At 36.8% G+C, this 24,493-nt stretch overlaps 3 protein-coding genes and 2 pseudogenes across 5 annotated transcripts; 3 read left to right on the top strand and 2 right to left on the bottom strand.

The window, feature by feature from the left end:
* The first annotated feature begins 1,404 nt into the window (after positions 1-1,404).
* LOC111282323 (uncharacterized) lies at positions 1,405-2,740 on the top strand. The gene is made up of 2 exons (XM_022870359.2): positions 1,405-1,892; positions 2,010-2,740. The coding sequence occupies exons 1-2, from the start codon at positions 1,533-1,535 to the stop codon at positions 2,601-2,603; spliced, it is 954 nt and encodes a 317-aa protein (XP_022726094.2). The 5' UTR covers positions 1,405-1,532; the 3' UTR covers positions 2,604-2,740.
* Positions 2,741-4,587: 1,847 nt separating this feature from the next.
* LOC111282320 (serine hydroxymethyltransferase 7-like) lies at positions 4,588-8,579 on the bottom strand. Of its 2 annotated transcripts, XM_022870354.2 has the most exons (4): positions 7,303-8,579; positions 6,288-6,693; positions 5,347-5,448; positions 4,588-5,248 (listed from the first exon to the last, which is right to left on the bottom strand). In XM_022870354.2, exons 1-4 carry the CDS (start codon positions 8,344-8,346, stop codon positions 5,025-5,027), a joined length of 1,776 nt encoding a protein of 591 aa, XP_022726089.1. In that variant the 5' UTR covers positions 8,347-8,579; the 3' UTR covers positions 4,588-5,024. The 2 variants fall into 2 exon arrangements, with proteins under 2 accessions (XP_022726089.1, XP_022726090.1); XM_022870355.2 differs by lacking the exon at positions 5,347-5,448.
* A 195-nt stretch (positions 8,580-8,774) lies between these two features.
* On the top strand, positions 8,775-12,355 carry LOC111282324 (thiamine biosynthetic bifunctional enzyme TH1, chloroplastic-like; annotated as a pseudogene). Its single transcript, XR_016342354.1, has 10 exons — positions 8,775-8,911; positions 9,045-9,361; positions 9,673-9,757; positions 9,907-9,972; positions 10,063-10,138; positions 10,320-10,454; positions 10,897-10,961; positions 11,094-11,221; positions 11,337-11,582; positions 11,736-12,355. The product of XR_016342354.1 is annotated as a thiamine biosynthetic bifunctional enzyme TH1, chloroplastic-like (transcript).
* Positions 12,356-12,577: 222 nt separating this feature from the next.
* LOC111282322 (serine/threonine-protein kinase SRK2A) lies at positions 12,578-16,055 on the bottom strand. Its single transcript, XM_022870357.2, has 9 exons — positions 15,703-16,055; positions 15,356-15,430; positions 15,176-15,277; positions 14,846-14,899; positions 14,661-14,753; positions 14,475-14,567; positions 13,932-14,036; positions 13,754-13,852; positions 12,578-13,301 (listed from the first exon to the last, which is right to left on the bottom strand). Exons 1-9 carry the CDS (start codon positions 15,820-15,822, stop codon positions 12,978-12,980), a joined length of 1,065 nt encoding a protein of 354 aa, XP_022726092.1. The 5' UTR covers positions 15,823-16,055; the 3' UTR covers positions 12,578-12,977.
* Positions 16,056-19,751: 3,696 nt separating this feature from the next.
* LOC149518922 (K(+) efflux antiporter 4 pseudogene) lies at positions 19,752-20,549 on the top strand (annotated as a pseudogene).
* The last annotated feature ends 3,944 nt before the right edge of the window (positions 20,550-24,493 follow it).

Raw genomic sequence — 24,493 nt, 5'->3', positions numbered from 1 at the left:
ATTGTGCATATTCCAGAAGGAAATTACTAGCCTCATATAATCAGGAAATTTTTTTTTTGCCCCTCGGTTTGAAATTAAGAACATCTTTTCAAATAGCTTGACAAAAATAATCTAAATGATTCAAATTAGTGATCATTATAAGGACCAAACAGGAAAAAATTTCCATACAAATTAGAAAGTGATTTGTTTCATTGGATCGTTGGATCCCAAGTTTTAATCTCTTCGAATTGATGTTACAACACGTTATTGAACCACAGAATATTAATGTATTCTATGGTGTGAAACACACATTCTTTAGCTTTTTTTTTTTTTTTTTTTTTTTTTTGTCTTATTTACAATCCTTGGGCTTTTGATGGACCAAAACTGACCGATAGAGGTCTTTTGAGACTCTTTTAACTTTTGACGGAGTCAACTGACTTAGCAAATGAACACAACGAGAAACAATTGTTTCCCTTTAGCTCCTCCAATGGAGTGAGGATCAGGAATTTATTCTTCTTCCTTCTAAATTCTGTCAACAGCTTAATTTAGTATTTATTTTGGGCGATTCCATGAACTTCATTGGCCCATCTCCCGTGACACAACCTTTCGGCAAAGGATCAATAGTTACTATAAGATTAGACATGTCAAATACATTTATTCATATTTTATTTATTTCATATTAAATATATATAAATATAAAATTTTTTTATTATAATATTCCTTTGAAAAGTTAAAACAGATATATCTTAAACTTAATGTAAAAATAGAATGTCGGTTCTTGGAATAGAAAAGAATCCACATTGTAAGCGTAGACATATATAAATTAATTAATCTCTCCAATTCAAAAGAAACTTATCGTTTCTTTTACCACTTGAATAAAAACAGGCCAACATATATATATATATATATATACACATAGAGAGAGAGAGAGAGAGAGAGAGAGGAATCTAAAAACCAAAAGGTTGAAGCTAAGGAAGATATATGTTGGGGAAAAAGTAAATAGAAGGCAGAGGCGGAGGCAAAGGCAAAGGGCACTTAATTCAAAAGGAGAACCAAATCAAAATGGAAGAATGAGAAGGAGAATCTCAGTTAAAGTAGTCAATCTTTCATAGCCAAAGGAACAAAATCTAACATATCATAGAATAAAGAGCTGCAAGATTGTTTTGATTGATTTTACTTTCGATATCTCCATCTGTTAATTGTACTGAACCTCCCTTTGGGATAAAGAAAGGTAGACAACCAAGTGTATATATACAAAGAAGTTCATGAAGTTTTCATGTTTTTTTTTTATGTTTTTTCTTTCTTTCTCTTAATTTAAAAAAAAAAAATTGAAGCCAATGGATTCCCAATCATGGCCTCCACCATATAGGAAAGACACATAATTGCACCCAACAATCCTTTTCACTATAGAAACCTGAGCTATTTAAGCTAGCTCTCTATTCATCACTTCTACACCTTCTTCTTCATCTTCCAATATAAATATCTATCAATCTCCATCAACTTTTTCTCCCACAATACCATCTTTTATTGTTTTTGTTTCCACACCTTCCATTATGGATCCTTCATGCACCACTTCTTCTGTCAATGGCTTCTACAACTTGCTCACCCGAGGACTCGAAGAACTTGATTGCTCTTTCCTTTCTTGTAACTTCATGTCAATCCAATTCCTCCAAAAGGTCATCTCTTCGCTCCGATCCTTCCACTCCCAATTGACCATCTTGGTTCAAAAACTTCACCTTCCTGTAGGAGAAAAATGGCTTGATGAATACATGGACGAAAGCTCTAGGCTCTGGGAAGTCTGTCTTGTACTCAAATCTGGCATCTCCGGGATGGAAAGTTTTTATTCTTCCGCTAGCAATATTACTTCCTCACTTGACCGTCATCAGCAATTCAACCCACAATTTTCTCTCCAGGTCAGTGATAAACACCAAAAGTTGTCCACACAGAACCTTTTCAAATGGGGTTTTCTTTCTTTGTTTATATTAGTTAATGTCAAAGAAGTTGTTATGATTGTCTAATTGATGCTGTAGGTTATACGGGCAATAGTTGGCTGCCAAAGGGAAATTGTAGTGTTGGAAGAGGAAAACAGGAATCTGATGCAAACAAGAGCCAGACAACTATCACTAAGATTTGATGAGAATGTTACTATAGAATCAAAGTTGAATGGTTTCAATGGCTTTCGAGGCGTTCTTTATGCAATGAGGAATGTTAGTTCATTGATTTTAATGATCTTGCTTAGCGGGCTTGTATATTATTGGCCTGAATTAAGCTTTTTCCATGGAGAGCATGAGGGGCATGTGATATTTGGGTCAACTTTCATGGTTTCAATTGCAAGGCTGCATCAAAGGGTATCTAATGAAATAGAAAAAATTGGTGGGCAGCCTGGAATTTTGCTTTATGAATTCAGGGAAGCCAGGATAGCCATGGAAGAGGTAAGAGAGGAATTGGAAACAATTGTAAAGTATGGATCAGAAGTTGAGGTCCAAGACAAGATTGACAACTTGAAGAGTTGCTTTGGATTGTTGAGATGTGGGGTGGAGACTATAATTGGACAGATTGATGATTTCTTTGATGAAATAGTTGAAGGAAGGAAAAAGCTTTTGGACATGTGCACTCATAGGTAGATAGATAAAGTTTGGACATATGCAGCTATAGTTAGAGAGAGAAGTGAAAATAAAAATCCAGAAAGAAAAAGTGAAAAGATGTGAAACTGAAAGAATCAGTTGTTAAAGTGGCATCATGCCACTCAATTTCTTCGTTTATTTTTCCTTTTTATTTCTCTTTTGGCCCTTTTTAACATGTTTTTACTCTCAACTTATTGCTCCTGTTGAAGTAAAGTGTTAGCAGCTGCGACAGTCTGGAAGTTGAGAGGTAAGGGAACTTTTTTCCAAGGAAAACCCAGAAAAGGAAATGCTTAAGGGAAGGGGAATATAATTCTTTCTTCGAAGAAAAGCAACATTACTGTCTAAAGATAAGAAAACAAGAAGAATATATATAAGACAGCCATTAGCTTTTACAGAAAGCAAGATCTTCCAATCCAGAGCCAGGGGGCAGATTCTTCTCCTGTTAGATAAAAGAAAATGTTATCCAGGAGGATAAGGAAATGATGCTCCTTGAGTTCTTGTCTGTCCAAAAATTAGAATATGATCTTGTATTCACTATACAGAGGCATGTACATGAAGTTGATGAGCAATTTTTTTTAATCTAAAAACTTGAGACGAACTAAGAGAATGTGAGAAGTTATATTTACCTGAAGTAGCATTATCCATAATACATATGCTGAGCAAAAATGTGAGAAGTTAAAATCTATCTAGCAGTTTATATCCAAGTAAAATTCCATGGTAGCGGATTGTAAGTACATGTACAGTTGAGTATTGATGGAAGTTTGGTGGGAAAAGAAATCCCTCAATACTGCTATTTTGATGGTTTTTCTTTCTCAAAGGCAAGAAAAACAGTGTCCTTATAAGTGTGGAAATGTCTGCTTCAAACATATCTTTTGCAATTTCCATAAGAGATTCTCTAGAATTGTGATAGTAAATGACTAATCATTTCAGTTGTGAAACCATGAAGGAAAAAGTGGGGGAAAGGACAACAGGAAGGAGACACAGAGATTCCTATGTTCTCTCTCTCTTTTTTTTTTTTTTTGGTTTTTGGTTTTCTCCAAAATATTTTTCAAAAAGGGTAGAGTTTTCTTTCTCATAGATGTTTTTGTCTGATTCTTGTTTCATATTGTGGTGTTGAGTTGCTGTTGCTGATGATGAAAGTTCCCTTCAAAGTTTGTTATCTCAAGCTACATAATGGATTAAAAAACTTAAAGGAAATAAAACCATAAGCACAGATGAAATCTTTGAATATTTTCTGCAAATGAAGAAAAACATCAAGATTAAGCTGTGTGCAGCCTACCACCTGGTGAACAATGAATAATTGGAAAGAATTGAAGATTTTGCTTAAATGAGTAATATGTTGAAAACAAGCCCCAAATTCAAAGCTCAAAAATGTTTGAAACTGAAGCTGTTGAAGTAAAAAGGAGGCTTGTTGAGAAGTTCCATTTGATTTGATGCAGCTTTTAATAAGTTCATGGGTTTAGACATTCTTGAGCTAAGACAAAGTTGACACCTGAAAGCACTACTGGCCAGAAGTGTTTTATTCAAATCATGGTCCATGAAGTCAGCCCAAGTGTTGCAAAAGGAAAAGAGAAAGAAAAAGGCTGAAGAAATTTACATGCTGCAAAACAAGTTGGAAGGGGGAAAATTGGCAATGCAATGAACTACTTGTTTGCCATCATTTCACAAAATTTTCTAGGCATATTCTGTTAAACCAGTAGCTGTTTATGCTGCTTTAAAATTGTGCTTATTCAAACAAAAACGTTGTTGCTTCACGTGAATACATGGCAAGAAAGTCAGATAAAATGTTGAAACCCCTACTCCCCCTAGATTACTAATCCAGTAGTACCTATTTTGATTCTGATGGCAAACTTTGGCTTTAGATATTTTGGATGAGATTAAAAAATTTTCCTTTAGAATATTCAAGTCTCAATTATCATTGCATTTACGTTAGACACATTGCCCTATTGATGCTTTTCTCCATACTACATTAAAAAAGGGAAGATCAATGAATTGTTGATAGTACACAGGATTCACTGTATCAAACAATGAAAAGAAAAGAATTCTGGGTTCAAATTGTTAATAATCAAATTCAACAAATCTGTAAACACAACTAGGAAAGTTGCTACGAAGGGAAATACAGGCTCACGGTAACTGCCAAAATTATTGCAATATTTTCAAGCATTCTGCAACCATTTAGGAAACTAGAGTGGTGTGGGTTGGATACAGGAAAGCAACCTTTGCTTCCTCCTTCGAGCATCGACAATTCCTTTGCAGAGTTGCATTGGAATTCAGAGGTTGGCAACTGCAAAAAGCTGTAGCCAAATAAAATTGCAGTGGCTAATTCAGAAACCAAACAAAGGATCCGAATTTTGGGTGGCGGCAGATTTTAGCCTAGGAGGCAGCATGCAATCCTTGGTGTTAGGCACCTCCACAATTCATTCAAATGTCAAAACCTGGCATTGCAAACTGAGATGCAAAAGTCTCAACGTGTGTTCGGAGCTCCAAAATATCCTTATTATTGTGGAGACTCCTCAAGGAGGCTTTTTGTAACTTCCCATGATCACGATGCATCATACTAGCGATATGTGCAGCTCTGAGGAGAAAGTCAGCAATTGTCTCAAAATCAGACTCTAGGCAACCTCTTGATGTCATAGCAGGAGTACCTGCAGAATTCAACATGAAAAGTCATTATAATAGCCTAAACCTCCCCCACCAAGGGTTACAGACTTGCATACTTTAATTGAATGAGATCTACACTCACCAATCCTTACTCCTCCAGGAGTAATGGCACCGTTATCACCAAAAATAGCAATTTTATTGAGTGTAATATGACACATCTCACAGACCTTCTCATAAATTTTACCTACAAAAAAATGTTTTGTTGGGTTCGGCATTCTCTGACATAAAAGAGAGTTGGGATATGCAGTAATAATACTGTCAACTAACAGAAAACTTACTACATGCAAGCACAAAAATACATGTTTCCAATAGATAAAATACAGGAACAAATTAAAATGTCTAAGTTCTGAATTTGTGAGCACTTGTATGTGAAAGAGAGAGAAGCAAAGAGGAGAGGAGATCCAATATTCTATACACTTAAACTTTGAAACTTGAGTTCATTTTATAACTTGAACAATTTGGCATTGCATTCCCCAATTACCAGAAGAAATGAAATTATACAAAAGTTCTTCATGCACATACAAGAGTTATCAAGATCTAAAACCATTATGTACATTTACAAATGAGGGCAATAAAAACATCCCCTGGCTAAAGTGAGGTACAAATGTTTTCTACTTTGGGTCACCAGAGAAAACATCACACAGCCGCCCACCCCCTCCCAGAAAAAGAATACATGAAATAGAGGGAAAGATAGAAAGAGGGAATCAAAATAGTTAACTCATCCCAAACTCATATAATCACTCATATTTTCTCAGCCATAGGAGTTTGTTATCTTTTAGAGACCATTAAAACATATATTGCAAGCACAAATTACCAGGAACATGATAAATAATCAATCCCTTAATTAAATCAAGAAAATCAACATTACACAACATAAGGTCAAGTCCTGATTGGCAAAAGATCTTTAAATTTAACAAGAACTAATGCAAAATGAAAAACAAAAATGCAAGGCACATGTAGGTTCAACTTCATATTATATACTTTAATGAGAAAAAGATTGCCAATGAGGCATTCTATTTCTACCTGTCAACCCAAAAGGTCTTAGATCCCAGAGTAACAAATGGTTGTCTGTGCCTCCAGTAATTAGCCTGCATTTTCTTCTTAACAATGCAGATGCTAAAGCCTGAGCATTTTTCTTCACTTGATGCATATAGGCCTTGTACTCTAGTGTAGCCACTTGCTTCAACGCTATGGCAAGAGCAGCAATATGATTATTATGCGGTCCACCTTGCAAAGATGGAAAAACAGCAAAATTTATCTTTTCCTCAAAATCATATTGATCGTTATCATCTCCTTGGCTTAGAAGCATCCCTCCCTTCCTTGTTTTTGTACCCTTTCTATAGAAAATTATACCTCCTCTGGGACCTCGGAGGCTTTTATGAGTGGTTGAGGTAACAATGTCACAGTAGTCAAAGGGATTCGCACATTCCTGTGAAAATATCAAATACCACATATGGGATTAATTTCCTATAAAAACCACAGCTGTCTTAAAATTTTAAAAAATTAATAGCCTGAAAAGAAAACAATGAAGATAAATTCTTACGCATTTCAAAAAATGAAGTTGTTCATTATTTCCCATCCCTACCATACATCCAAGACCAAACTAAGAAAAACCCATAACTCATGACTGCATTGCATCAAGCAAACTAGAAATAATATCTATATCTATAAACTTCTACATTGCCAGTTCATCACAATAGCTACACCAGTGTCAATAGGTGGTCTGCACTAATTTAAAATTGCAAATGTTGATATTAGTAGCATTAGATACCGCCCTTTATATTTAAGTCAACTACACATAAAATCCTCTAAAAGAATAGCCTTGCAAACTTTAAGAAAAAAAGGGCAATTGGCACAGTAAGTAGATTTGCTAACAAATTTTAACTCAAAACAGTAAAGTGCAATAGTGGATATAGTGTTGGTCCAGCATAGAAACACATCCAAGCAATGTGATTGAACTCCATCATTAGTGAAACACAGAAATCTAACCACATTAAGCAAAGCACCTATTAAATAATTGTACTTCACAGTTTCACACCTTAGCAGCAATAAGTCCACTAATCTGAGCCATGTCACACAGCAAAACAGCACCACACTTATCCGCAATCTGTCTAAACCTTGCATAATCCCATTCCCTCGGATATGAACTCCCACCACAAATCAATATCTTGGGCCTAAAATCAAGTGCCCTCTCCTCCAACTTCTCATAATCAATATACCCAGTTTGCGGATTCACTTTATACGGCAAACTTTCAAAGAATATCGATGCACCGGACACTTTCCTCCCATTCGGGGTATAATATCCGTGACTCGTATTGCCTCCAGATGGAGTATCCAATCCCATGATCCTATCTCCAGGCAATAGCAATCCGGTATACACTGCGAAATTCGCTGATGTACATGAATAAGGCTGCACATTGACACCCCAGTTCTCGGCATCAAGCCCAAAAGCCTCCAATGCACGTTTCCAACAAAGGGTTTCGATTTCATCAATGTACTGATTCCCGCCATAATACCTTGCTCCCGGCATCCCTTCGGAGTATTTGTTGGTTAAATGGCTTCCCAGGGCTTCCATAACGGCCCGGCAAACGAAATTTTCGGAGGCTATCAACTCAATTCCCATGAATTGCCGCTTTTTCTCCTGTTCCATCATATCAAACACGTCGGGATCCGCCACGTGGAGCGGCTGACTGCCCCATGATTTCACGGCTGCTTTTCTCGTCTCAAGATCAGGCTCCAACATCATTCGCTTGGACGACGACATAGAGCAGCTGTCTCTCCGCCTTTTGAGGCACATGGAATGTCCTAACAATTGGAATTCTTCGATTTCCTTACTCTCTTCATCATCATCGTAACTCTCCCTTTCATTTCGGTTCCCGTTTTGGAGGGAGCTATGGTTCTCCGTTTGCGGTTCGAGGAGTTGCAGAGGGACTGGTGGGACCGGTTGGGCGTGGTCCCTGGCGTCCAGCTGGAGAGTTATGGACTCATCGGCGATCTGGGTACGTTGGGAAGGCGGCGAAGGAGACACTAGCCCTAAAGAGAGGGTCGATGACGTATCAGTAGATTGAGAGGATAAGTCCATGGAACATGAGTTTGTACAAAAAAGGAAAAAAAAGAATTTATTGGAGTAATCAAGGTAAGGAGCAACGGTAACAAAAACAGGAACAGGGGTTGGAAATTGAATCCATGTGAAATTCTGGGTTTGGTTTTCTGAAACCCTAACTCTTAACTTCCCTCACCCACCTTCAACTGGGAAACGAGGGGGACCGGTAGATTCCAGCGGATGCACCAAGACAAATGGCAGTGGGTTGGGTCGAAGGGCTGCTTGGGTCCAAATATTCAATATAGTGATACCATAAAAGTAGGCAAAACGAACGCTCGGTGCAAAGAACCCAGCCAGCAGCTTCACGTTCCCTATTTCAATCAAAACCCATAATGGAGCTCGGTTGCCAAATTCTTTGGTAAGGCCTGAGCCCACCCAATTTGCCCCATTACTATAATCGCCAATTTTTTCCCTTTTTGTCCAAAAAATATATGTCAGGCTTCAAAAATGATGAAAACCAATTTTTACATAAGAGATTGGATAGCTTTCCACTCTTTACATGGCTTCTTCTGCATTTCTCTCCACTTCTTTGTTCGCCAACAAGGTAAAGTAACCATTGTTTTCTTCTTTTTTCAAGCCGCTAAACTCCATGGATTCATAGTAGTTTAGAATTTGCATCAGTTGAAGATTAGCATGGAAGGATATGATACTAATAATCTGATTTTTATTTCTCTCAGAATTATTTGCTTTTAACTCCTTCTCAAGCTTCTGCAAGAGGTTATACTAACAGCTTAAAAGTTTTAAATTCACCATCCATTGTTCTGAGAACCGAGGGTTTTATTCGGCTTCAAGGCGTTGTAGCAATGCAGGAAAAGGGTGCTTCAACATTAAGTGATGATTCGAAGATGAAAATCCCACATGTTTTGACTGTTGCTGGCTCTGATTCGGGAGCTGGGGCTGGAATTCAAGCTGATCTTAAGGCTTGTTCTCACGTCGAGTTTACTGTTCTACTGTCATAACTGCTGTCACTGCCCAGAACAATGTTGGAGTTCAGGTTGTTTCTTCTCTGGCATTTTTTTTTCAATACTTCGAAACAAATTGGATGTTTGACTCGGGTTTTTCTTGATTTGATGGATTATGAACCATTTGGCATCATTGCCTTTAAGATTTTATAAATTTAACATCCGAAAAGAGAATGAAAATGATTATATAGATAAAGATTCATTTTTTATAGAAGAAAATGCTCAAGTTTGTTTTACCAAAAAAATATTATCGGAGTCAGCTGTTATGGTTTAGTTAATGGTTCAGGTTGATAATCTTTTTCGTTTATGTCCCTGGTAAATTGATTCTCTTGTTGATTGTCAGGGTGAAAGGAATGTACCAAAGGATTTCGTTGCATAGCAGTTAAAGTCTGTGCTCTCTGATATGCAAGTTGACGCGGTAAGAGTTAGTCACTGCGATGAGTTTTAAGTTCTTAGTCATGAGCAACTCCTAGCCATAGTTGGGCCTATAACTATTTCCAAAATATGGTCTTCTAAGTAATAACTTCAAAAAAATTCAACTTAAGCTTATCATCAAAATGTTATTAATTGAAAACAGGCATGCTATCTTCTGTGGACGTAGTCAAGATTCTTTGTAAAACTCTCAGGCAGTTTCCTGTTCAAGGTATGCAACAGAACTAAAAATTGGAAGTGTGATTTTCAAATTGCAATTTTAGTGGATTTTTAGTTGACTTTCTCTGGTAACTGAAGGCAGCTTTGGTGGTTGATCTTGTCATGATATCTATAAATGGAGATGTGCTGGATGGTCCTTCCATTCTTTCCACTTTTCAGTATGTTATAGCTTTCTTCTATGGGTATTCAGTGATATATATGGCCCACCCTCGTGGTTTTTCTCTACGGTCATTGTTGTGTTAATTCTTTTCCAGCTGCTGCACAACTCATTTCATTTGAGGTTGCTGATATGAACTGTTGTTTGTTCTCTGTAGTTTGTCTGACTGTTTCTGCTTTCAGAGAGGAGCTCCTTCCAATGGTTGACATAATAACCCCAAATTTAAAAAAGGCATCTGCTTTACTTGGTGGCATACAATTGGAAACAGTGGATAACATGCGCTCTGCTGCACGATTGTTGCATAATATGGGGCCAAAGTTAGTAATAAAGATCACTTTGATTTTTCTTTCGTTCTTCTGATCTATAATTATAAATTCTATATTTGTTTGCTGGTATCAGTATCCTTTCTCAAACTCATGTAATAGCTTTTCTTGTCTTTGGAGTCGTGTTGTTTCTGCCCAACAAATTGTGTTGCATGATAAGTGTTCTACGGATAGCTAAGATTACACTATTTTTAGCTTTTTAAAGCAGAAAGACTTAGGAAAGGCATTTTATTCCCTCTTAGCTGAGGCATAAGCTCTGAACACCAAGGCATGGAACTTCTGATTTTCTAAGAAGAGTAACTGTCAATTTTTTATTTCGTATTAATTAAATGAAGATCTTGCATTCAACCTATAAACTTTGTGTTTGGTAGGTTAAAGTTTTATTCAAAGCTGACTTGTAATTAGATACTTATGTTCTCATAATTTTGTTTTTCAGGAATGTACTTGTCAAGGGTGGTGATCTCCCTGACTCATCAGATGCTGTTGATATTCTACATAATGGTAGGCTTAGATTTTTTGGTTCTCAAGCTAACTGTTTCCACCCTTTGCCATGATGTGCCTCAAGGACTTTTTTTATGAATGAACCTAAAGGGTTTTGATAGCTAACTGAACTTTTAAATTTGACCTTCGTAGGTCATAACTTCTATAAGCTGCGTTCACCCCGTATAAAAACTCATAACACTCATGGTACTGGTTGCAGTATGGTATCATGTATAGCAGCAGAGTTAGTAAATGGATATCCAGTGCTCTCAGCTGTTAAGGTAATTACTTCTATGCTGTGGCTCATTTTCCTTTGTTTGTGGGGATATGGCCTTATTGTTTTCCAGCTCTCTCTCTCTCTCTCTCTCTCATTCTTATTTACCTGTCTTTTGGCAGGGAGCAAAACGCTTCATTGAAACTGCCTAGAATTACAGCAAAGAGATTGTTATTGGAAATGGGCCTCAAGGCCCCTTTTATCATCTATTGAGGCTTAGGAGTCATTCTCAAGGTTGTCATAGGCTGCAGCCATTTAATCCAAGTGACTTGTTTCTGTATGCTGTTACAGATTCAGGGATGAAAAAAAAGGTGGGGCCAATCTACCGCCGACGCTGTTAAAGCTGCCATTGAAGGAGGTGCGACCATGTCCAATTAAGGTAGGTTTCTGTTGTATTCTTTCCTCAGTTATTATGACCTACACTATGTATGAATTATCTCTTTGCTTGACGTGAACATTATAGGAGCTGATTCGACAAAACTGAATGTTTGTGATTTAAATATTTTCACTGACTTTTGCAGAGAGAAGGATGCTGAAACAAAGCACTTTCTGAAATCTGCCAAAGCATGGCTTAAAATTTGCCGTTCATATGGAATTCCTCTGTTGATTAATGATCGTGTTGATGTTGCCATTGCATGTGATGCTGATGGAGTGCATGTTGGCTAGTCTGACATGCCTGCTCATTTTGTTCGCTCTCTTCTTGGTCCAGAAAAAAATTATTGGCGTCTCTTGCAAGACGCCAGAGCAAGCCCAACAAGCATGGGTTGATGGTGCTGATTACATTGGGTGTGGTGGTGTACACCCAACAAACACCAAGGAAAACAATATCACTGTTGGTTTGGATGGGCTGACAACTGTTTGTACGTATGGCTTCTAAGTTACTTGTGGTGGCCATGAGTGGAATTGGTGTGTCAAATGCAAGTGCTGTGAGGGAAATCAGTATACGAAATCTGAAAGGTGTTGCTGTTGTTTCGGTTCTTTTTGATCGGGAATGTGCACTGACTGCATGCAATGCTATAGGAATCTAACATTGGTGGTAAACTGACAAATTTAGGATCTGATTCTGATAGGATTACTATCACTCGATTTTTTGTAATCATTATAAAAGAATGTAATTATCTGTGTCATTCTGCGGAGGAAATGATGTTATTCAAAGCTGGAAGACAATGGCAACAAAAGGAAGATCCACCACCGTGCAGAAAAAGGTTACAATGCGGAGAAGCACCAACATTGCTCGCATCGCTCTAGCTCCTTATTTCCTGAGCACATTCTTTTTTTCAAACTCAAAGAGTAAAGTCAATGTAACATGAAAGCAGAATCAAGCTAGAGGAACTGAGAGAAAGAGAAGCAGAAATAGGCTGTGTGCAACATAAAAAGGTTACTTTAACATTATAACGGTGATTTCCTAAATTTTTATGAGTCAAACCTCCAGGCATACCATTTTATGATAGAAATCAACAGACATGACCCGCATATCTTCCATTCGACTCTAAAAGTTTAGACCCTTAATAAGCCATAACTTATGAAGCCGTTCCCTATACAGGGAACTTAGCAACTGGGTGGCTTCAAATCCTAGTTCCACCTTAAAAGATCAGTAGCAACACACCCCAACACAATCATAATAAAGACTGCACAAACTTCTTGCCCAAGAGACACTAGTTTACATATTGTTTATTCAACACCAGGTCCTAGGTAGAAACTGACCTCATATAAACGCAAGCACTAAAGGCATAACTCCGTCATTTGGAAAGCATATACTACTTCTAAGAGACATGAATGTCTCCACTGGCATGTGCCTCCTTTACTGTCTTCTCATACTCATCTTCTTCCTCTTCCTCTGCTTGCTCTTCATCTTCTTCCCTTGCATCCCCATCTTCTTCTCCACCCCAGCCAAAGCTTCCAACAGACCGTGATACTGGAGGAGCAACTTTAGCCTCTTCAACTATTTTCATAATTTCATCATCAGTTTGAAGGGAGAAAGTTGGGTTTTCTTTCCTGTAGTAGGCAGCTTGAGCTGCCTCTGTCAGTTCCCTGGGCAAGTTCTTTAAAAACCATGGATGGTTCTTGATCTCTCTGATGGTGATCCTCTGTAAAAATATAAGTTAAAACAGTGAGTCTGAACGGGAGAAAGAGGAAAGTGAAAAGCAGGCTTATCAAGGGAGATGAATAGATGAACAGACAGCCACTCCAAGAATGGCAATTTAAAAATGGAGATGGCTCTCTTGTTTTACATAACCCTCCACTTCATAGGCAGAAAAATTAGAACCTCTGTCTCTCACACTTTATCCTTATTTAGCTATGGACAAGCAACATCTCATTACGATTATGACCAACCGTGCTTCCAAAACTTATCTTTCAATGCACAAGTAGCAGACAGTAAATATAAACCTCCTGCTTTAGCACATGAAAGTAATGATGGAAAAAGGACATTTATATCAAGACTCCTAAAATGCCAATAACCACCAATTTAGAAACATAAATTATGGGAGCACAAGCATTTATCCATATCTTGAACAAGTTCAGTAAGAGCAGTACATACCCTGGAGGGTTTAGCAACAAATATGCGAGAAAGGAGGTGTTTGCAATCTTGAGATATGTGAACATAATCTGGGATTTTGTATTGAACTGACATTATTTTCTGCAGCAGACCAAGAAAATAACAAATCATAAAGAATTAAATGATTAAGGATGGTGACGGGCAGAAGGATGTAACTTACACTAATAGTTTTCCTAAAGTTCCTTGGATCAGCTTGGTCCTCGAATGGGTATGCACCAACCAACATAACGTAAAGTGTCACTCCACATGACCATACATCTGCCATCTGAAAAAGAAATGCAATCCTAAAATTAAGCAGAAACAGCAAATTGAAAAACCTTCTATCTCTACTTTGGAAAGCCTTACTAAAACTCAGACCACAGTTTCTCTTAGCCAAATATATCACATGGTATTGCTTTCATTGTCATTAAACTGAAAACTCCATCATAAAGAGGCATTAGCTGTAATAATGCACTATTTGCATATTTCCAACTAATTGATAAAAATTCTAGCAATTGATCTTTTAGCAAGTATATAATCACCCTCAACAACTCTTAACATGTGACCAAATAATAGCAGTTATCTTTAGAACATCATGTAAAGGTATCAACTACTCTAGCACACAACCAATAGCATAAGCACATAAACATTACTAAAATAACCTAGTCTCGTAGACAAGCAGCTATCAACAATATTTGAACAAAGTAGACAAAGATTAAATTACCTTGCCATCGTATTCTCCCCGAGAAAGAACTTCTGGTGCAATATACGCTGGAGTTCCGACTGTTGACTTGGGTCTTGAATGCAGCAGAGATGACTACAAAAGGGGTGGAAGGAAGCATCTTAAACAGCAACAATTTCCACATGCATTTGATTATGCTTACTGTAATAACCTTATTTTCAGTTTTACCTTTGAATAACCAAAATCACAGATTTTCAGACGAGGAGCAGGGCTCCCATCCAACAAGGTGTTTTCTAACTTCAAATCTCGATGGCAAATTTGCTGAAAATCAAAGGAGGTAAAATATGAGAAGCTTGCAAAAAACAGACCATTGTAACTTCTCGTAATAGATAGAAATGTTAAATCTTTGTTACCATGGAGTGACAGTAGCTAACTCCTGAGATAAGCTGCTGGAAAAAATATCTGGCCTGAAAACATAAAATATTAGACATCATCAGTGGAAAGTTCAAAAACACCTAGCAGCCCATCTCTCACTTAGAAAGTAATGCATGATTATTCAATATTGGCATTTTCATCTCACACTAGCTTTTATATCAATTGAGAGGGGAAAGGGAACATAACAAATGCAGCCAGCAAGAGGGTAAGGAATTCAAAGTAAGGTAAAAATTGACCAATTCCCCCTCCCTTTTTTTTACAAAAGGGCATCTATTCAGTAAGCAAAAGCTACGAAATCTATGGCTAACCTCGTCTTCGCTGAATCTTCCAGCGTTGCAAATTCGCTCAAAGAGTTCACCACCAGCTGCATACTCCATCACAATTGCAAGATGTGTAGGAGTCAAAACCACCTGCAAATTTTTTTAAAAAAAAGTTAATTTAAGCATATTAATATAAAGGTAACCAATGAGGAGATAAAATTTTAGTACCTCTTTGAACCGAATTATATTTGGATGACGTAGCGATTTATGATTCATGATCTCTCTTGCCACATTCTCATCGATCTGCCAAAAGATCAAATGCAAGAAATTCCCAATTTTCTTTAATAATAATAACAATAATAACAAAAAAATTCGCTTCAGCTGCAAAATTCAATCTTTAAGAAATTAACAACAATGATTTCGTTAAAAAGCAAAAAAAAAAAAATCCCTCTGAAAAAATATAAAAAAGCAATCCTACATATACACCATACATGCATGTATAATGGCGTCATATAAATAAAATAAAATAAAAAATTTTTAAAATAAAAGAAAATAAAAGAAAAGGAGAAAGGAACCTTCTGGCCACGTTCGATATACTTCATGGCGACGAGTTCTTTGGTTTCTTTGTTACGCATCAGCCTCGCTACCCCAAAGTTTCCAGATCCTATGTCTTTCACCAGCTCGTACTTCTCCATTTTTTTCTTATAAATAAATCAGATAAATCAAAAACCCTAACTAAATCACAAATCGGATCACGTATCAATTTTATACGCAAGACATTATAAATCGGTAATTTGCAGAGTCGGTGTGCTGAAGAGGTGATTATGTGGAAGTGGAGATGGAGTTGGGGAGATTTGAAGGAAAGTAAAGAATATCGAGTTCCTTAAGAAAGCAAAAATCAGTGCTTTGAGAAGAGAAACTGAGAGACGCTATTTTGGATTGTACCTTCCGCTTTTGCAAGAGAGTGTGGGGAAATCTCAGTCTCACTGCCCCTTTCTTCTTCGAAGGCGGTTTTGATTCTCTACGGAGGGATCCCGGTTGAGCTTATTGTGAGATCTCCTACTAATTCGGCTATGATTAAGTTGATGATTGTTAGAAGATGATAGTGAATTTTGGGTATTGATTATTGAGGCACCAAACAGTCCGCACCATTATTTATGGGTCTAAAAGTACTTGATTATTCTCTCCCATGAGAGCGTGATTCAAACTCCAGACTTGCGCGTGGGAATAAGATCGTTCACAAAAATCGCTGGCTTTAACAAGTGGGAGCAGAATAACCCGGAAAAAAAAAAAAATAGAGCAGCCCATGCGTGTGGGGCACATGCACTTGCGTTTTTCTCCATTTTGGCCTTTGCCGATGATAACCATTTTAACAATGTGTCGACCACGGCATAGAACCTCAGCCACCAACTCTAAACTTTAAATTTTCAGATTTTTTTTTTTTTGCTAAATGTTTTTGTGAATCTAATATTTAGGTATTTTTTAATTAAAGGTATCAAATGTAAGACTAAAACATTTTTGGATTAATTCAAAGTAAAATTTAGTTACGATAATGTAAGTTATACACAATAAGATACTGTAGGTAAAAAAAAAAAGGAGTAAATCATAATTTTTTCATATATTTAAAATTGATAATTGAAATAGTAAAACAAGGTTTTTTTAAATGAATTCATAATTGGGATTTAAAATTTTTTTTTAATTTTAATCTTTAAAATCTTAAAAAATTAAATTGAGAAAAGCTGAAAAAAAACTCCAAGCATAATATTCCAAAATCTTGAAAACAAATCCTTTAACCCTGCATTAAAATTGAAAGCTCAAAAACCTCGTGTTTATGGCAATATACCAGGCACCATGAAAACTCGATTTTTATCAAATCATGAAAACTTTATTTTATCAAACCATAACTCACAAAAAACACCAATCTAAATTACTCAAGCAAACCTTTTTTTTTTTTTAAGTCAAAACATTAAAGAAACTTGCTTTGAATTCAAAGAAAAGGGTTTAGTAGAAGGCTGAGGTAAGAATTTTTTGTAAGTAAGAAAATTTTTATTTTTTTGTTTAGGTGAAGAATGGAAAGGTAAGAGAAAAGGAAAAGAAGAAAAATGGTACGATTAAAGGTGACAGTGTTGGTGACAGGAGAAGTTTGGATCACTTTGAAAGTGTGAAAATGAAAGAAAGATGGAGATGGAAAATATAATGAAAAACATAAACGTTTCGAATAAGGGAAGTGGAATTTTTTGGGGTTGAAATCGCAAGACGAAGGTTGGCGGTCAACAATGGAAGATAGTGGCTACAGTGGTGGCCAGTCGCCAATTTTAGAGTCGCCAATTAAAACATAAACTCTCTTCCATTGTAGCCACTATCTAATGAGAGAAAATAAATAGTGAATAATGAGAGATTTGCGAAACTTTTTTTATTTTATAGTAAGAATTTAATTAACAAAAAGAAAAAATTGAAATTAAACTTGAAAGTCATATCAAAAGTATTTTTAATTAATAAAAAATAAAAAATTTAATGATAAAATAAACTTAACAACTCATTAAAGTTATTGATATTAAACAATCATGATTTGATTATATTAAAAAATGTTTAATCTTACATTGATTTAAATTGAAATTGATATATTCAATTGAAAAACATTCAAATATTAGATTTTTAATCGAGTATTTAATTATTTTTTTTAACGCACCAAAATAATTTTGTATTGATAATGGTATAATAAAAATCTATCTATTTTAGAGTTTCAATCCATAAATTTGATTTCATGAAATTATCATGCGGTTTTAATGATTTTTAATTATAGAAAAATATTAATTAATTTTTTATTAGATTTGATGAAAAAAGTGAATTTAATTGTAATTTTAAATGATATTTTAATGAATCTTAATTATTATTTATAGGCATCCGTTAACAAAACTTTTAATTATTGTAGACACCCCATTTTATCCGAGATTATTTATCAATTGAGATTAATCCAAGTTCAGTTGCAGGAATTTTTATTCATTTTTATTTTAGATTTTTTTTTATTTCATATTTATCACTTTTTTATTTATTATCTGATTATTTAAAAAAAAAAAAAAAGAAAGAAAGATTGAGATTAAGTTGGATGATGATCAGAAAGCATGATTGGTGGCTAATTTTTAGCATTGGAGGACTAAGTGGAATAGAACTGAAATTCTATAAAAAACAGCATGGTTTTATAAAACGAAAAAAAAATGGAAGAGAAATCGTGATAGGAGAGAAGAAGAATCCGAATAGGAAACGGAAAAAAGATGGAGGAGAAATCTGAATAAGAGGAAGAGTCCGAATAGGAGAGAAAAAAAAGAGGGGGGAAAGCCCCCATCTCCACCAGCCCTCAAGGCCTCTATTTGATGGGCGATCTCCCCTTCCATGAAGTGTTTAGAGACCAAGACATCGCATTTGTCAATGGTGACGTGCCTTTGACTGCCCTCTGAGCAAACGACAGATGTGACATAGCTTGGAACCTCGGGTTGAGCTGCTGAAATGGAGAAGCTAGCTAGACAGCCCGTGTGTGACCATGTAAAGGCGAAATCATTGAAGCAGGATCTTAAGAGGGAAAAGGAATTCTGGAGATGTCAGTCTCGGGTTCAGCGGCTTCAAGCTGGTGATAAAAAGACAAGTTCTTTCCCATGCTTCGTGTGTTCAGAGGCGAAGGCATAATCAAGTCAGGGATTGGTTTTTATGACAGTGGTATGTGGAAAGAGGATCATGAGGGTATTCGGGGTGTGATACATGACTTTTTCACCATTTTCACTTCCTGTAGTCCGTAAAATATTACAGAAGCAGTGAGTGGTATATCTCAGGTATTACACCCACAATGAATGATGATCTCGTCCGGGATCATGGTCTATCACAAAATCAAACTCATGGGGGCATCCCGTTAGATCGAGGTGCTGGAGGCACCCTCTCGAGCCAAAACGAAGTTACCCAACGAAAGAGATCACGAATGCTTGCTGGTCAAACATTAGCGGCTAACCCCTAGGGTCCAAAGGAGACTTGCAATTTACTTCGTCCTTTGAATATCTTGTTGACGAGGATACTGAATAAATTCTGCATCTAATTTATTACTGGAACGCAATCGTGAATAGTGTTTGGTTCAACTTTTGGTTCCTTCTTTTGCATTGCTGATCACTCTTGTGCAAAAAATTACAGGAAACTAAGGAGCAGCAACAAGAAGAAAGATCCAGAGATCAGAAACTAACAAAAAAAATTCCTCTGATCCCGCTACCAATTTTGCTTGAGCGCATGAGTAGGTCTGTTGAGCAACAAAAGTTGGCACAGGCCCAAGCTGAGCCTAATCGCAGCTGTCTCGATCTCGAGCTCAAGAGCCGTGGCGATAGTCCATGAAGGAAGGCTTTGCTTCGAAAGAGGAGGTGGAAGATCACCTGTAGAACCTGTTTTGGAGAACACGTTGAAAAAGGTGCTCCACTTTGTTACGTCGAGCAACGTGTATGGCTAAGATGGTGGAATGTGCAACTGATCCTCCTTTGGCTGCTTTTCAGAAGCTGTGTCCAAGGACCTGCAAGCTGTTGAATAATCAGAATTTTATGGCTAAGGCTTCCCTTTTGGCGGTAGTGGCGAGTTTGTCACAGGAGGGAGCAATTGCATCTCAGAGCTTGGAATCCTTGCGGCAAAGCATCCACGAACGCCTTGGGAGCACAGATTGGATGATGCAAAAGGCAGCAACTGACATCACAGATGCAATTACAGACTACTCAGCTGCAGCAACAATTGGGTTTGCAACAGCAGCCCAATCAATTACACCAAAATATGCAGCCAAGGATTCACGCATCAAGCTTGGAGTTTTCAACAACAAAGCTTCGTGTTATTCGAGCAGTTGCTGTCCTTGGAGGTTTTCTTCAAATTTTTCTCTTCACGTGTTCGTGTGGTATAACAATTTCGCTATATGTTTTTTGCAGTTATATGGAGGACTGTGCTGTGGGTTTGCTGTTTGTTTTACTTCAATTCTAGGTGGCAGTTCTGGTGTCCTTCAAGGAGTACTATCCACGACTAAATCGTTGACTAAGGAGCTCTATCAGTTGACATCCATAGCATTTTTGCTTGCTTGCTGTTTGGTGATGAGCTGGGTTCATTTGTTGCTGGAATAATGATATCAACCTCTAATTTGAATCAGCATACACTTGAACAAGTTGAGCAAATTCGTAATTGCTTTGTTGCTCTATTCCTGGCCAGTATTGGGGATGTTGATTCATGTGCATTTCCTTTGGAATACGTTGATATATTGCTAGCAGCTGTAATATTAGTGATTGTTATTAAAACCATGGTAGTTGCTGCAGTTGTTAAGGGATTTAGATACAGCAACAAAACTTCACTTCTTGTTGGGATGCCTTGGCCCATTTGGGGCTGCAGCTTTGTTTTCTGGTTTGCATCGCTACTATAACATGAGGTTCCTTTGGATGTCCTCCTGTAAACTAACTCATCAAGGTTGTCAGGAGACTGTCCATGTTACGCCTCGCCTAGTGGTTGAAGTGACTAGGTTTGCTGTTGAGAAGGAGATGGTTGACTTTGTTGAAACATCATACATGTATCGGTGTCTTAAAGGGTCAAGAATCGATGCACTTAATTCAATCACCATCTCGTAAGCAAAGGTGGTGCAAGAAGATGTTCATTTGTTCTCGTGTTGGATACCAAGTAAGTTTAAAATGTTTCACAGGAAATTTTGATTTGTCAAGCATCTTTTAAATAACTCTTGAAGATAAAAAGATTTTAAAAAAAATATTTTTGAGAAAAAGTTGAAAATATCAATTTTTCTCGAAAATAAAAGTTTTCAAAAAACATTTTTGGGGAAAAGTTGAAAGTATCAATTTTCCTTGAAAATCAAAATTTTCAAAAAATATTTTTGGGGAAAAGTTGAAAGTAGCAATTTTCCTTAAAAATAAATTTTCAAAAAAGGGATTTTTGAGGAAAAGTTGAAAGTATCAATTTTCCTTGGAAATCAAAGTTTCAAAAAAAATATATTTTTGAGGAAAAGTTGAAAGTATCAATTTTTCCTACACAAGAACAATCATTCTTTCCTTCCTTTCTATTTTGACTTTGATTTTGATTTTTCTTTAACTAATCCGACGACGGAGCCTCTGTAAGTGAAACAATAGTTTTTTTTGCATACTCCTGAGGTGAGGGAATTTTCTCAATTTTCTGCTAAAAGTATTAGAGTCAATTGAGAATAATTTTCAATAATTAACTACTTGGTAAAATTTTAAAGCTTTTGGATAACACAAATTTAAGCTGGTACCATCTTTTGATGGACGTTGTGAGGGTGCTATAACCTTCCTCACACGTAACCGAACTCCCAAACCCTGTTCTGGTTAGCAGACCTGAACCTATTCTTCTAGGGACCCTTAAACTTAGGTGTTCCCTAAAAGGACAGATTCTATAGGTGGCCAATCGCACCTAGATAAAAAAGATTGGTGGCGACTCCCTAAAGTCAATGTCTAGCAATAGATCCCCGGATCTAGATGTTATGACAGCTTGGCGACTCCACTGGGGACCTTGAGAGTCAGGCCAGCAAATAATTTGTGTTATCCAAAAGCCAAATGAAATTGAACCTTGTTATATATATGTGTTGTTATTCATTCATGTTTTAGTTACCTTGTTAATTATGTCATTCATATGCATGTGCATAACATGAGCTCTATACCCGAGCTCCGTCCCTCTAGGAGGGAGTAAAGTACCTATTGCTTTCATGATGTCTAATGCCTCCGCAGTGGCTAGCGAAATACTCCCACTCAAATTGAACCTTTTCCGCTTGTAGCCTGTAATAGGTGAGGATTAGGGTGCCTTACTAGTCTGTGATGGATAAGGATGTAAGGAGCAATTTGAGAACCTTTAGACTTTGACCTTAAAACCGCATGTAGTGAACCTTAAGAGTGCCTACACCTAAGATAGAGCCCTTTCTACCCAATGATATATATACCCTGAATTAGGACACAAAAAGAGTGTTTGTCTAATCATTTTGATTATTATTTTTATCATATGTGACATTATGCATCAACATCACTTACGTTTCATCCACGAAACTAACTATGTTGTTTGTCTGATTGTATGCATCTGTATTCTTTTCATGATCATATTTCAACACAATCATTTGTATTCATTTCATACTAGATTTCATTCAAAAAATGTACATTTCATTTGTGTATCAAAGCATCATACATAAGGCACAGCATAACATTTCTAATCATAAGTATGATACTCAAGGTCCGAGGATAGCTTCATCTAGCGAAAACCCTGCTCATCCATACAACACAAGATCCAGAGCAAGGCAAATGGAAGAAGAAAGTTCTCATAGATTTGAAAAGCTAGAAAAAGCTCAAGAGAAGATTGAAAGTGAACTAAGCAAGATTCTGGAGGCCCTCAATAATATGAATAAAGGAAAAAGAGTTGAAGGAAGTACAAGCCAGCAAGAAGTGGCTGACCCTTTGTACCCTCCAAGTTTTGGCCCACCCCAAGCCCAGTCTGCCCAAGAAGTCCCGTCATAACATTTCGTCTATCCTGGAATGCCATCAGCTTTCAACCCAGGGCAGTATAATAGCTATATAAATCCTGTATTCACTGAAAAAGTAGTAGAACCAATTCCTGATCTAGATGATTTAAAAGAGAAAGAGAAAGAAAAGATGAGAGTAGAAGCTGAGAAAAGTTCCAAGATTAGCATGCTAGAGCAGAGGCTACGAGCTGTAGAAGGATTTAGCTTTTATGGGTCAGTTGATGCTGCTGGGCTCTGCCTAGTTCTTGATGTGGTTATCCCTTATAAATTCAAAGTATCGAAATTTGAAAAATATGACGGTACAAAGTGCCCTAAAACCCACATCACCATGTATTGCAGGAAGATGGCAGCTCATGCACATGATGAAAAACTCTTGATGCATGTCTTCCAGGATAGTCTTACTAGTTCTGCTGTCAGGTGGTATGTTCAGTTGGATAGAACCCACATTCGCTCTTAGAACGATATGGCTCATGACTTCATCAGCCAATATCGACACATTATCGATTTGGCTCCTGATCGTTTATCTTTACAAAATCTAGAGAAAAAGTCAAATGAGTCTTTTAAAGAGTATGCCCAGAGGTGGAGGGATATTGCTTCTCAAGTACAACCTTCTTTGACTGAGAAAAAAACTACAGTGTTATTTGTCAGTACTTTGAAGCCTCCCTATTATGAAAAGATGATAGGAAATGCAAAAAAAAATTTCGCTGACATGGTAATCTCTGGAGAAATTATTGAAAGTGCCATAAAAAATGGTAAGTTGAAAGGAGAAGAAACCAAGAAGACATCAGAAAAGAAAGAAGCTCAAGCTCAAGCTGTGAGCTTTGATAGACAACAATTCGGGGGTTATTAACCCTATCCATCTCAAGGTTACTCTCTATACTATCTGCTGTGAATAACGCCTCATCCTACCCATACCAGCTAGCCCCACAACCATCTTATTCATCCACTTACCGCCTTAACATTCAAGCTCCTGTAAGAACCCAAATTCGTTCTACTAACCCAACAAGTGGCTAACGAGAACAACGGACTACTCGAGAAAAATCTGTATTTGATCCAATCTCTATGACTTATACAGAGTTATATCGAGAACTCTATAATAGCCACTTGATTGCCCCCAACCATGTGGAACCACTTAAACCACCCTATCCAAAGTGGTATGATCCTACAACCCGTTGTGACTACCATTATGGAATTACTGGCCATTCTACTAAAAATTACACTGCTTTAAAGTATAAGGTGCAACGATTGATCAATGATGGAATGGTAAGTTTTGATCAAGGAAAAGCAACAGCACCTAATGTTAGTATACTGAGCGAAAGTCAAGAACAGAAAGGATCCGGAGATTCACAATGAATTGAGGGGCAAGATGTCAATGGAGATAAGGCTGGTTGAAGGTTTTTTCTGTCATTTTGGGATTTCTTTTCAAACAATGTTAGATTTTTTTTGCAATATGACTTCACTTGTTATCATTTTAATAAAGACAAGTCAATGCATTTCATTACATTTTTCTCTTTCACTTGACCATTACTCCATGCTTTGTTACCTTTCATAACTTTATACTCCCTTTCTTAGATTTCAGATGATGAATATTTAGACAATGATAACAATAATTCTGGATTTAATTTTGAGAACTCATCCACGTCAATGTGAGGAGATGATTTGAGCAAAAAGTAAGCTGTTACTAAAGGTGAAATAGATATATCTTGAAGATGTGTAATCTTTTATACAAGTTCATGAGCTTTGTTCAATAGATGATGTTCAAGAAAGGTATTCACAATTGAGATGAAAAATGGCCATCTTTCTTTTACCATTTGAAAAACCATTTATTGTTACCCCTTTGA

The sequence above is a fragment of the Durio zibethinus genome, chromosome 5 (genome assembly GCF_047325235.1).
Source record: "Durio zibethinus cultivar Kanyao isolate XHJ-2024 chromosome 5, ASM4732523v1, whole genome shotgun sequence".
Classification (NCBI taxonomy): Eukaryota; Viridiplantae; Streptophyta; class Magnoliopsida; order Malvales; family Malvaceae; genus Durio; species Durio zibethinus.
Note: the sequence above shows the minus strand (reverse complement) of the source record. Positions and strands in the feature narration are given on the sequence as shown.

Excerpts from the sequence above, each read along its gene's own strand:
- LOC111282323 (XM_022870359.2), top strand. The coding sequence starts at position 1,533 with ATGGATCCTTCATGCACCACTTCTTCTGTCAATGGCTTCTACAACTTG. Across the intron at positions 1,893-2,009 it reads ACCCACAATTTTCTCTCCAG|GTTATACGGGCAATAGTTGG; the intron begins GTCAGTGATAAA and ends TTGATGCTGTAG.
- LOC111282322 (XM_022870357.2), bottom strand. The coding sequence starts at position 15,822 with ATGGAGAAGTACGAGCTGGTGAAAGACATAGGATCTGGAAACTTTGGG. Across the intron at positions 14,754-14,845 it reads TTAGCTACTGTCACTCCATG|CAAATTTGCCATCGAGATTT; the intron begins GTAACAAAGATT and ends TTTGATTTTCAG. Across the intron at positions 14,568-14,660 it reads GTGATTTTGGTTATTCAAAG|TCATCTCTGCTGCATTCAAG; the intron begins GTAAAACTGAAA and ends CCCCTTTTGTAG.
- LOC111282320 (XM_022870354.2), bottom strand. The coding sequence starts at position 8,346 with ATGGACTTATCCTCTCAATCTACTGATACGTCATCGACCCTCTCTTTA. Across the intron at positions 6,694-7,302 it reads GTGGACTTATTGCTGCTAAG|GAATGTGCGAATCCCTTTGA; the intron begins GTGTGAAACTGT and ends ATATTTTCACAG. Across the intron at positions 5,449-6,287 it reads AAGACCTTTTGGGTTGACAG|GTAAAATTTATGAGAAGGTC; the intron begins GTAGAAATAGAA and ends ATTTTTTTGTAG.